Consider the following 11,546-nt stretch of genomic DNA (forward strand, 5'->3'; position numbering starts at 1 on the left):
GTGTGTGTGTGTGTGTGTGTGTGTGTGTGTGTGTGTGTGTGTGTGTGTGTGTGTGTGTGTGTGTGTGTGTGTGTGTGTGTGTGTGTGTGAGGTTGCCCTATTTTTGCAGTCGTTCCATTTGTATTGTACTTGTTCCACACTACCCTTATTCCTCTCCCCTTTTTCCGCTTGCACACAATTCACCGCCACGCTGCCTCACGCACCCCTCCCGTCCGTCTTCCTTTGCTGTTTGTGACCGTGGCAGGTTCTGCCCTCTGTTGATGGCAAGCTGACTGGCATGGCCTTCCGCGTGCCTGTGCCGGATGTGTCCGTTGTCGACCTCACCTGCCGCCTCGAGAAGCCCGCCAGCTACGACGACATCAAGAAGGCCATGAAGGCCGCCGCCGAAGGTGCGTCCCCGTGAGGAGTTGGTTTTTTTTTTTGGGGGGGGGGATAATGGTGTGGCTCATCGTGCACGTGTGTGTGTGACTGAAATGGAGGAGTGGGGTTCGTATGTTTGATGGTGCTGTGATATTCCCCCTCTCTTCCCCCCCCCTTCGCACCTCTACACGGCTTCATTCCCCTCACTCTACACCGCATACGCGCATGCTGTGCTGTCACAGGTCCCATGAAGGGTGTTCTGGAGTACACGGAGGAGGACGTTGTGTCGTCCGACTTTGTTGGCTGCACCGCCTCCAGCATCTTCGACGCCAAGGCCGGCATTGCCCTCAACGACAACTTTGTCAAGATCATCTCCTGGTAGGTCGCCGTCTCCGCTTGTCGGTACAACAACCATTTGAGTTCCACATGCAGTTGCATCACACACACACACACACACACACACACGCACGCACGCACACACACGCTCACACACACGCTCACACACACGCACCCATTGCAGGTACGACAACGAGTTTGGCTACAGCCACCGCGTTGTGGACCTCCTTGCCTACATTGGCAAGCAGCTCTAAATCAGGAGCCCCCTCCATCCCACACGCCATATGGCCTGCGCTGCCCTCGCTCTGTTTCTGTGTTGACCATGCCAATCCAACATCTCAACCCGCGCTTGTTGTGCTTTTCTTTTCTGCACACCCGCAAAGTAAAAATTGCCTTTGAGCCACGCAATGTACAATTTGCCTTTGTTGTCGGACACACACACACACACACACATACACACAATACGGCGCGCGCACACACACACACACACACACAATACGGCGCACGCACACACACACAACACACACACATCCAAGAAGACGAAGCTGGCTGCTTTTGTGCCGCCGTCGTGAGTGGATGTTGCTGTGACATGATCGATGGCACACCACGTTCATCCCAGTCACAGCCATGACCCGCAGAGCCATGCTGCAGTCTCGGAATGGGCAGCGCCGGAGGAGCTGACAACACCCGTCACAGACAACCAGGACCTGTTTGCCACCGCTATCACAGCGTCCGACAATGCCTTCCTCACAGACCCGTTTTCGCCTCTTCTCCGGCAGCCACCCCCACACCCACACCAGCAGCAACAGCACCATCACGAACAGTGTCCACCCCCACAACAACAGCACCATCAGCAAACACACTCCTATGATACGCCGTCTGTCTTGCACAGCACGCCCATCGAGGAGCATCCTCTCATTGCAACTCCTCCGTCCACAACCCTCACCCATGCAACCACAGCCAGCCACAGCGACAGTTACACAAATACGCCCTCCCACCACGACACCACCGCCAACAACACAACCGCCAACAGCCCGCTGGAGCTCGCTTGTCAAACCAGCTCTGCATCTGTTGCTGTAACGACAGCAACCACTCACACTGCAAATGCAGCACCGGCAACAACGGGAACATCAGCACAAAGACCAGCATTGAGGCCGGTTGCTTCAGCATCACCCACAACAACATCGGCCACAGCCCCAAACATCACCGCCACCACCACCACCACACAGGCCCTGTCATTTACACCTCCACCAACAACAACGACGACATCAACAGCAGCAGCATCAACAACAACAGCAGCGGTGTCAACAGCAGCAACAACGACGGCAACAACAACAACAACAGCAGCGGTGTCAACAGCAGCAACAACGACGGCAACAACAACAACAGCAACAACAGCGTCATCATCATCATCATCATCATCATCATCATCATCATCATCATCATCATCATCATCATCATCATCATCAGAGCTAACCATGCCAGCCTCCACGTCCACCTCGGCAATGACGACAACAGCTGCGCTGATTAGCCCATCGTCCCTCAGCACGACAGACCTGTTCTCGTTTCCCATCTCTGGACCCTCTGCCGTTGATGCTGTCTCAGATGCAGGTGGTAGTGCAGCCCATACCTCCTCTGCATCTGCACCTTTGCTGTTGTCATCGAGCGTGCATGCATCGAGCACTCAGCCCCGACCACTGCATCAGGTAGCGCAGCAGCACGTGATGCATGACACCAGGCCCACGGCAGCGCCGGGCTCGTGTGCAAGCAGCCAGCCCACCACACACTCAGCTCAAGCCTACACCCGGCACCAACACCATCGCCAGCACCACAACCACAACCACCACCCTCAACACCAGCACCAGCAGCACTATGGCGCTCACCCACATCATCACCAAGAACGCCACGACCAGTCATATCCCCACGCCCATCCCCACTCCCATGTTCAGCTTGGGCAGCAGGTGGACAGCTTTCCCAGCTTTGACTTGAGCACATCAAGCACCATCACCACCCCTACCGTTGCCACCACCACCGCCGCCACCACCGCCGCCAACACGAGCATCCAAGCAACAAACGCAGCGACCACGGTAGCTCATGCCAGTCAAGCCAATATGGCCCAGCACCACCTTGGGCCAGAGTCGCCGCTGCTTGGAGCCATCCGCCCTCGCGCGCCACCCGTGATACCGAGCATGTATGCTGTGGACCCGTTTCCCTTGGTGCACCAGCAGACGAGCAATGCTGCAACAGCAGGTGCAGTCACCGCGTCAAGAAGCGCATGTTCAGCCGGTGGCAGCACGGGGTTCCCAACTGATGCCCCTTCTACTCTGGCATCACACCAACAACACCAACAACCCCATCAAAGAGATGCGCCAACGTCGCTCGCGCTCAGAAACACCAGCGTGCCCTTGAGCCAGCCCAATCTCACGCCGACACTCCCCTCATCATTGTCGTCGTCGTCAGCAGCACACGCATCAGGTGATGCTCTGGCTTGTGACACCCCATCCCACACGGTGTCGTCGCTGCACCGCTTCTCGTCTGCACCGGCACCGCTGCCACTCGCGTCCCCGCCATCACCGCCACCACCCGGACTCATCCACGACCGCCTCATACTCGCACTCGACCAACGCACTCGCCCGCTGCTTCCAGATCCCCTCTCCCTCTTCCCACGCGCCGCGTCTGCGCCTGCACCAGCAGGCCCCACCCCACACACCCCGCTGCACCCACCACCGCTGCAGCACCAGCACCAGCACCAGCACCAGCCCCAGGCGCAGCCACCGGCACTTGAGCTGTCATCGCACTCGTCTTCCTCCTCCTCGTCTTCCTCATCAGCAGCAGCACGGGCAACAACGCAAACAATTGCACTGGCATCAACATCAGCATCAGCATCAGCATCAGCATCAGCAGCAGCAGCAGTTGTGGCACCACCCTCGACTATGCATGGTGGGGATGTGTGCAGTGGTCAGTGCGCTGCCCACATGCACCGGCTGGAGGAGAGGGTTGCGCAGCTTGAAGCCACGCTCTCATCCAAGGTGCTCAACACAGTGCTGACACACGTGCAGGACATGGCGCGCGACATCCATGCGCACGTGCTGACAGACGTCATGGTGGCGTTGGGTTTGGACACACACCACCAAGCCCGCTGCTGCCACGACCATGCCCATGACACTCACCACCATCATCATCATCACCAGCACGATGCAGTGCCAGCACCAGCTGCAGCGTTTGCCGCCGCACACGCACACGCAAGCACCGGCCATGATGACGTAGGCATTGACAACAGCGACCATCCCCATCGGCCACCACAGCACCACCACCACCATGCTCCGCATTCTCAGTGTCTCGCGTGCACGACGCGTGGCATCAGTGATGTCAGCCATCCTGCCACCGCTGCCGCTGCCGCTGCTGCTTCTGCTGCTCGTGCACATCATGCGACACCCGCGACCGGCAATATGATGACTGCACCAAGCCCTGTCGTGCCATGCCCAGCCACCACGATGCCCCCCATCACGGCGGGGACGCGTACATGGTGCAGCGCACACGGTGGGTATGGCGGGGAGACCTGTGCTGTCCTGACGAGCAAACTTCGCGCGCAACTGCGCCAGGTTGTCAAGGAGCAACTCAAGGCCCACGACATCTGCTTCGAGCGGGGACAGCACAAGAAAGCGGGTTCGTGCACAATTTGTTTATGTTTGTGTGCGCTGTGTGTGTTTCTGTGTGTTTCTGTGTGTTTCTGTGTGTTTGTGTGTGTGTGTGTGTGTGTGTGTGTGTGTGTGTGTGTGTGTGTGTGTGTGTGTGTGTGTGTGTGTGCAATCGTGTCTGCGTGTGCACCATGTGTACTTGCCGATCGGAGGCTCACCCGCACGCCGTTTTCGCGCTTGCGTTTGTGTCTGTTGCCTGCGCCTTGGATGCCACACCAGAATGGCCGACCGTGGTCAAGGCGGCGTTTGAGCAGCTGGCGATACCTGCACAAGGCAACGCATGGCTGCGGTTCGGCAAGGACGACCTGTGCAAGCGCATCTACGGCGTCATCAGCAGCCAGTTTGACTATTGGAAGAAGCCTGCGCACGAGCGAAAGGCAAAGAGCGAGAAGCAGGCAGCGCGACAGCGGCAGAAGCGAAAGGCCAAAAGGCAACGCAAAACACAACAACAACAACAACAACAACAACAACACCAACAACAACAACAACAACAACAACAACAACAACAACAACAGCAGCAGCAGCAGCAGACAATGGTTGAAGAAGGTGTGGGGCCTGTACTTAAGCGTCCCCATTACATGACAACCGTGGCCTCAACAGCAACAGCTCGAACGGCAGCACCGTCATCTGTCCTCACCATCCAACATCAACACCAGCAACATGAACATGAACATGAACATGGTGTGGTCACTCTCCCCACACCACACCCACCAGCACCCACCATGATGACGCACGACTCACCTTGCATTGCCGATAATTAGTGAATGATTTTATGTGAATTTCAGTAAACGCCTCATCCCTGCGACGAGCGAACGACAACAGCAGCGGACAAGCAACACCAACAACACACAGCAAAGCAAACACAAGACAGCAAGCAAGTCACGAGACAGCAAGGCCAAGCAAACACCACCACCAACACTCCGCACTCCCCTCCGAACACTCTCTCGTACATACATACACGTACATTTACACACACACACGCAGAAGGGCGAAGAATGAGCAGGTCGTTTAGAGATGCGATGATGGCAAGCCCAGCATCGTCTGCGCAGGCTTCGTCGTCGGGACCAAGCAGTAAGAAGGCAAAGACGAGCAGCAGCTTGCCAAAAGGCTTCTTCGACGATGAGCGCAAAGATGCAAAGGTGCGGCGGTGCTCATCGTGAAATCAACAGCTGCACCATTTCAATCACGCATGAAACTGTTGCAACACACACACACACACACAAACATACACACACATACACACGCACACACATGCACAACTCACACACACGTATGCTTAGCGCACGCACCCAACGCATTTCTTGCCTCATTCCCATGCGCACGATACCTACATCAGGCGCGCCAAGTACCGGTGACCAACAAAGCTGAGGAAGAGTGGCAGGCGTTTCAACGCGAGATGACAGCGACAGAACAGGTACAGGCAACAATAATGCAGCTGGAAGCCTGCATCGGGACAAGTGATTGCTTTGTCTGTAGTGCTTGCGTGTACATAGTACCGTGCTCCCCCGCTGTCGGCCTCTACCCACATCACTTCCTCTGTCTGCCCTGTGTGCGGGGTGCAGGAATCAACTGCTATCATTGAGGAAGATGCAGAGAAAGCGACCATCAACCGTCTGCTTGATGAAGAACAGGAACAAAGGTCGCATTACACTTTTCGTGTGCGCGTAAATGTGTGAATGTGTTTGTATGTATGTCTGTGTGTGTATGTCTGTGTGCGCGCGTAAATGTGTATGTGTGTGTGTGTCTGTATGCGCGCGTAAATGTGTGTGCGCGTGCTTGCCTCGGCCCATCCCCCCGTGCGCATCAACGTGCATACTCACAGTTGTGCGACGGGTTCTGTGCCATCGCCATATGTTTACTCAGTCGCATATTATTAGCACTGCTAGTCACAACTGATGCTCACACACACACACACACACACACACACACACACACACACACACACACACACACACACACACACACACACACACACACACACACACACACACACACACACAGGCAACTGCTCAGCAAAGTGGAACAGCTAAAACAGCGAAAGGCAAAGGTACTCACTGCTGCCCCATCACCGCACATTGCGCGCGCGTGAAATGACTATGTACACACAGGCAAATGTACAGACACGGATCGAGGCGCTCAAGCACATGACACACACAGTACACACGTGTATACATGCGTATACACACATATGCAAACACATACATCCGCGCGCGCTAACGTACACACACTCACTCGCTCCCTCACGCTCACCAACCAACCCTCACGTGGACATGTACACAGGCGCTCGAAGAGAAGAAGCAGCGACAACTGGAGAGGCAGAAGAAAGAAGAGGGTGAAAGGAAGAACAAGAAGAAGGGAGAAGGGAAGGGAGGCAGCACAAGCAGCGACAGCAGCGATGATGAGGATGATGCTGGCTGGGTCGACGTACCGTGGAGATCAAAGGCCATTTAGAGAAGAAACCAAGGGGAGGGGGTACAGAGGAGAAGAGGAAGGAAAGAACATGAATTGGCTGTCTGTTATCCGCGTGCTGGTGCGCGTTACTGCCAGACCTGCAGAATGTGTAACATCATATACACGTGCACGTTGTTGAACTGCTGATGTGAATTAAATGCAAGAACTCACTTTGGAATCTCGTCTGATGCAGTGTATGCAGAAGAACGACACACACACACACACGCACGCACACACACACACACACACGCGCGCGCGCGCGCACGCACGCACGCACACATATTACATCACACACAAACGAACACACAGCACACACACGCGCGCGAACAAACCAACGAACACATCACATCACGGGACCTTGACAGCGCTGTCGGCGGCGCCGGTGAAGATGCGGCCTTTGTGGATGACGATGCAGTCCACGCTGTGCGTGTGGCGCGAGAGCGTCTGCAGACACTGGAACGTGTCCAGACTCCACACCTAACAGAGACAATGCACAGACAGGGTGAGAGGGGCGTGTGTGTGTGTGCGTGTGTGTGTGTGTGTGTGTGTGTGTGTGTGTGTGTGTGTGTGTGTGTGTGTGTGTGTGTGTGTGTGTGTGTGTGGAGCGAGGGGCAAGTGATGGTAACAAAGGGGGAAGCCATTGCACAGGGTGGTTGACAAAGAAACGGCAGGGATGCAGGCTGGGCTCGTTTATCATACAAAGTGCCAGATATACAGACAACGACATGTGAATGTTGAAGGCACCTTGATGGTTCTGTCGTAAGCGGTGGAGAACAGGCGTCCTTTGTTCTGTCCATCGTGCATCACCGTCAGTCCAAACACCGTTCCGTGGTGCCCTGTGACGTTGGTGATGGTTGTTGTTGTTGTTGTTGTTGTTGTTGTTGTTGTTGTTGTTGTTGTTGTTGTTGTTGTTGTTGTTGTTGTTGTTGTTGTTGTTGTTGTTGTTGTTGTCGTTGTCGTTGGGGGGGGGGGTGTGGCCGGGTGTGAGAACCAAAGAGATTTGAGGTGGAAGTGGAAGTGGAAGCAGTGCAGCGACTCGAGTTGCTCGGAGCGCACTCGAATGGAACGAGGAAACGCGATGACAAACACAGCACAACACGCACAAGTGCACACGCTCGCACGCACGAAGCGACACTCCATGGGCAGTGGGCAACGCACCTGTGAGTGTCTCCACCTTTGTGTACTCCTTGTTCCAGACGTGAATAAGGTTCTCAAAGGTTCCCGCAATGATGTAATCTGCCGACACTGCCAGGGAATACACACTCCCACCTTCCTGCTCACAGCCCAAGCACACATGTGAGTCCTGAAGGCGTTCATGCGTGCATGTGTGCGTGTGCGCGCGCGTGTGTGTCTGTGCATGTGTGTGTGTATCTGTGTATGTATACTCGTGTGCTGTGCATGTGTGCGTGCTCATGGGTGCATGCGTGTACGCGCGTGTATGTGTGCGTGTGTGCACGTACCGGGGAGTGGAGGACCTGCACGCGCTGTGCGGGTTCGCCGTCCAGTCCGAGGCCGCGACGCGTCGCCGGCCACACCTGCCACAAGCCGTGGTGATGATGGTGGTAGTGGTCAGACACTGCACAAACACACACATACACACTGCACACTGCACACACACACACATACACACTGCACACACACACACACACACTGCACACACACACACACACTACACACCGCGCACACACACACACACACACTGCACACACACACACACACAAACAAACAAACAAACAAACAGCCACATATGTGTGCTCACCGATACGGTCTGGTAGGAGCCGGCGTAGAGATACTGCTCGTCGACCACCATTGCGCGCACCCAGTGGTTGAGGTCCTGGATCTGACCAAGATACTCGTGGGTGTGCAGATCCCACATCTGCAGGGGAGGAGAGAGGGAGGAGGAAGGAGTGGGCAACACTCAGCGTGAGGGTTAGATTCACATGGACACACATACACACATGCACACATGCATACACATATACACACACTTTTGCGTGCCCAACATTGCCTGGGCACAGGTCCATGGTCACACCTTTATGACTTTGAGGGAGCCGCTGAGAAGGACGTCGCCAGCGACGGCGAGCGTGCACACGGGCTCGTCGTGCTTGTCAATCGTGTCTAGAAGCTCAAACGTGTCAATGTCCCACACCTGATGCATGCACGCACACACGTACACACACACACACGTACAAACACAAACAGACACAAACACACGCACGTGTTGGTTAGCGTGGGGGAACATCATAGATTCATGTCCATGTGTTGACGTTGCGGGTGTGAGCAAATGTGGGGGGGGGGCAGATGGATGACATGTCTAACCAATTCTCAGACAAGAGCATGTGATGGTTCACATCATCGTTCATGGTGCAGCAAACCTGGATCGTTTTGTCTGAGGAGCCACTGAAGAGCTTGTGCCTGAAGCCGGCAACGTGTGTGGTTGAAGGTGAGTAGGTCAGCATGTGTCGGCATGCGGTTGTATGTTGCCACAGCACACACACACACACACACACACACACACATACACACACACACACACACACATACACACACACACACACACACACACACACACAAGGGCCGGAAATTCGAGTTTGCGTGTTTACCCGTGGACGACGAGCGTGTGGATGGTGCCGCGATGTCCCTGCAGTGTGCGCTTGCACGTGAAGCTCGACGCAGTGTCCCACACCTGTGACACACACACACACACACACACACACACACACACACACACACACACACACACACACACACACACACACACAGTCAACAGGGCATGAGAACAAGGTGGCAACGAGGGAAACATACGCAAAGTACAGGTACACGCGCAGCGTCGTGCATGTGTGCGCATGTGCGTGCATGTGTGTATGCATGTGTATGCATGTGTGTGTGTGCATGTGAACGGCTTGCGAGTGCACCTTGATTGTTTCGTCCGACGATCCGCTGAAGAGCATGTCGCCGTGCGCCGCCAGCGCCCACACGGGACCCTTGACGGTGGTGACGGTGTATGGGTGGTGGTGGTTAGTGGCGGTGACTGGTGAATGGTGATGAACGGATTGTGTGACAGGGTCGTGAATGTGCGCTCGCTTCGTGCATTCAAGACATAAGCCATGTCAAAGGTAGCACCAGCGGCTCACTTGGTGTCCAACGAAGGTGCCCTGGCATTTGTACTTGTGCGATTGGTTGATCAGCCCGCTCTCTGTGACATCACATCAACGCAGACGCAACCAGGCACACAGGGCATGAGTCAAGGCACGTACGTCGGCACCGGCATGCGCATACTGTGCTTTGTGTGTGTGTGTGTGTGTGCGTGTGTGTGTGTGTGTGTGTGTGTGCGTGCGTGTGTGTGCGTGCTTGTGTGTGTGTGTTGCGTGTTGAGATGTGCTGCGTTGTATTGTGTGATGGCCAAACATGGCGCCGCATGTGCTGCCCTCATGTCCATCGCCCCCACCTTCCACGATGCCGAGCTTTGCTTGAATCGTCGACAAGTCTCGCTGAAGTCCACAAACAAACACAACCACACGTGTAAGCAACCACGCACGCAAGTGCAAACAACGGTCACACATACACATACATACACACTCACACACGCACACGAAGATGCATGCGAGTAGAGCAGAGGGATGGGGTGCATGTATGAGTGGACTGACGGTGTTGTCTGCAATTGCTCTGCGGGAATCGGAGACGTCTGATGCAATTCGCTCCAGCGACAGCGCAGTCGACACTGGTGGTAAAGGTGGTGATGATATTGGTGGCCATGGTGGTGGTGGTGGTGGTGGTGGTCACATGGCTATAAAATGAAATCGTTTGCACCTTGATTTACACAAGTGCACAAGCACGCAAGCCACCATATGCACAGGCGCATGCACAGGCGCATGCACATGCACACGCACACACACGCACACACACACATGCACGCACGCACCACGACGACCACCACCACGACGTACTCTCATGCTGCCTGAATGCTTGCTCCACAAAGGCGAGGCGGTCTGTGAGTTGCGCAACAGAGCGCTTCAGCTCATCAATCTCCGCATCCTTGCTTGCCAATTGCGCCTGCAATTGGCGAACGACAATGGCAGTGGCGTCTGTGCTTTCGCGATATTCGCAGCTGGCAGAGTGGTGCTGCACGTCGGCCTTGCTCCCCGTGAACTGGCGACGTACGAAGAGCAGTGAGACGTGTAGTGCAGTGTGTAGGAGGAGAGGAGTAAAATGAGTTGTTCAACGAGGACGGGGTTGGAAGTGCAGCACATAACCGCACACACACACACGTACGTGTACACACACACATGTGCACACACATGTGCACACACACACAGACAAGGGACACCATATTGCAGCAAACGAGATTGCCATGGGCTGCGTACCGGACAGCCCTGCTGGTGGTATGGGCACTTGTGGTGCTGGCACTGGTCCAGGTGCCTCACGAGATCCTTGCGGAGAACAGGGCCGCAACGACTGCTGTTTGGGCACACAATCTTCGCGTACCCGCACACCTGCTCATGGCTCTTCTGGTCGCCCATGTGCAGGATGGTCTGGCAACCGCCGGGGTCCGGGACGTAGCGTACAGCTTCGCCATCGTGCACCTGATGATGATGATGATGATGATGATGATGATGATGATGATGATGATGATGATGATGATGATGATGATGATGATGATGATGATGATGATGATGATGATGATGATGATGATGATGATGA

The 11,546-nt window shown here is 55.2% G+C and overlaps 3 protein-coding genes across 3 annotated transcripts in view; 2 read left to right on the forward strand and 1 right to left on the reverse strand.

Moving 5' to 3' along the window:
* The window catches only part of PTSG_11670 (uncharacterized protein), a gene marked incomplete at its 5' end in the record, with an annotated part of 1,524 nt that extends 425 nt beyond the window's left edge, over positions 1-1,099 (forward strand). The window contains 3 exons of the mRNA XM_004998419.1: positions 245-389; positions 603-738; positions 881-1,099. Coding sequence (XP_004998476.1) covers positions 245-389; positions 603-738; positions 881-950 — 351 coding nt within the window. The 3' untranslated portion in view covers positions 951-1,099. The remainder of the gene's footprint in view (positions 1-244; positions 390-602; positions 739-880) is intronic.
* A 1,321-nt stretch (positions 1,100-2,420) lies between these two features.
* Positions 2,421-6,845, forward strand: PTSG_01004 (uncharacterized protein; the record flags this gene model as incomplete). The annotated part of the gene is made up of 8 exons (XM_004998420.1): positions 2,421-4,362; positions 4,614-4,951; positions 4,995-5,075; positions 5,444-5,533; positions 5,731-5,808; positions 5,957-6,033; positions 6,396-6,441; positions 6,675-6,845. 8 exons carry the CDS (start codon positions 2,421-2,423, stop codon positions 6,843-6,845), a joined length of 2,823 nt encoding a protein of 940 aa, XP_004998477.1.
* A 246-nt stretch (positions 6,846-7,091) lies between these two features.
* PTSG_01005 (uncharacterized protein) overlaps positions 7,092-11,546 on the reverse strand; it is a gene marked incomplete at its 5' end in the record, with an annotated part of 5,885 nt that continues 1,430 nt past the window's right edge. The window contains 13 exons of the mRNA XM_004998421.1: positions 7,092-7,322; positions 7,590-7,681; positions 8,004-8,118; positions 8,557-8,721; positions 8,878-8,994; positions 9,221-9,260; positions 9,449-9,531; positions 9,761-9,829; positions 9,980-10,041; positions 10,294-10,336; positions 10,493-10,566; positions 10,793-10,994; positions 11,210-11,428. Coding sequence (XP_004998478.1) covers positions 7,194-7,322; positions 7,590-7,681; positions 8,004-8,118; positions 8,557-8,721; positions 8,878-8,994; positions 9,221-9,260; positions 9,449-9,531; positions 9,761-9,829; positions 9,980-10,041; positions 10,294-10,336; positions 10,493-10,566; positions 10,793-10,994; positions 11,210-11,428 — 1,410 coding nt within the window. The 3' untranslated portion in view covers positions 7,092-7,193. The remainder of the gene's footprint in view (positions 7,323-7,589; positions 7,682-8,003; positions 8,119-8,556; positions 8,722-8,877; positions 8,995-9,220; positions 9,261-9,448; positions 9,532-9,760; positions 9,830-9,979; positions 10,042-10,293; positions 10,337-10,492; positions 10,567-10,792; positions 10,995-11,209; positions 11,429-11,546) is intronic.

Source organism: Salpingoeca rosetta, assembly GCF_000188695.1.
Source record: "Salpingoeca rosetta unplaced genomic scaffold supercont1.2, whole genome shotgun sequence".
Lineage (NCBI taxonomy): Eukaryota > Choanoflagellata > Craspedida > Salpingoecidae > Salpingoeca > Salpingoeca rosetta.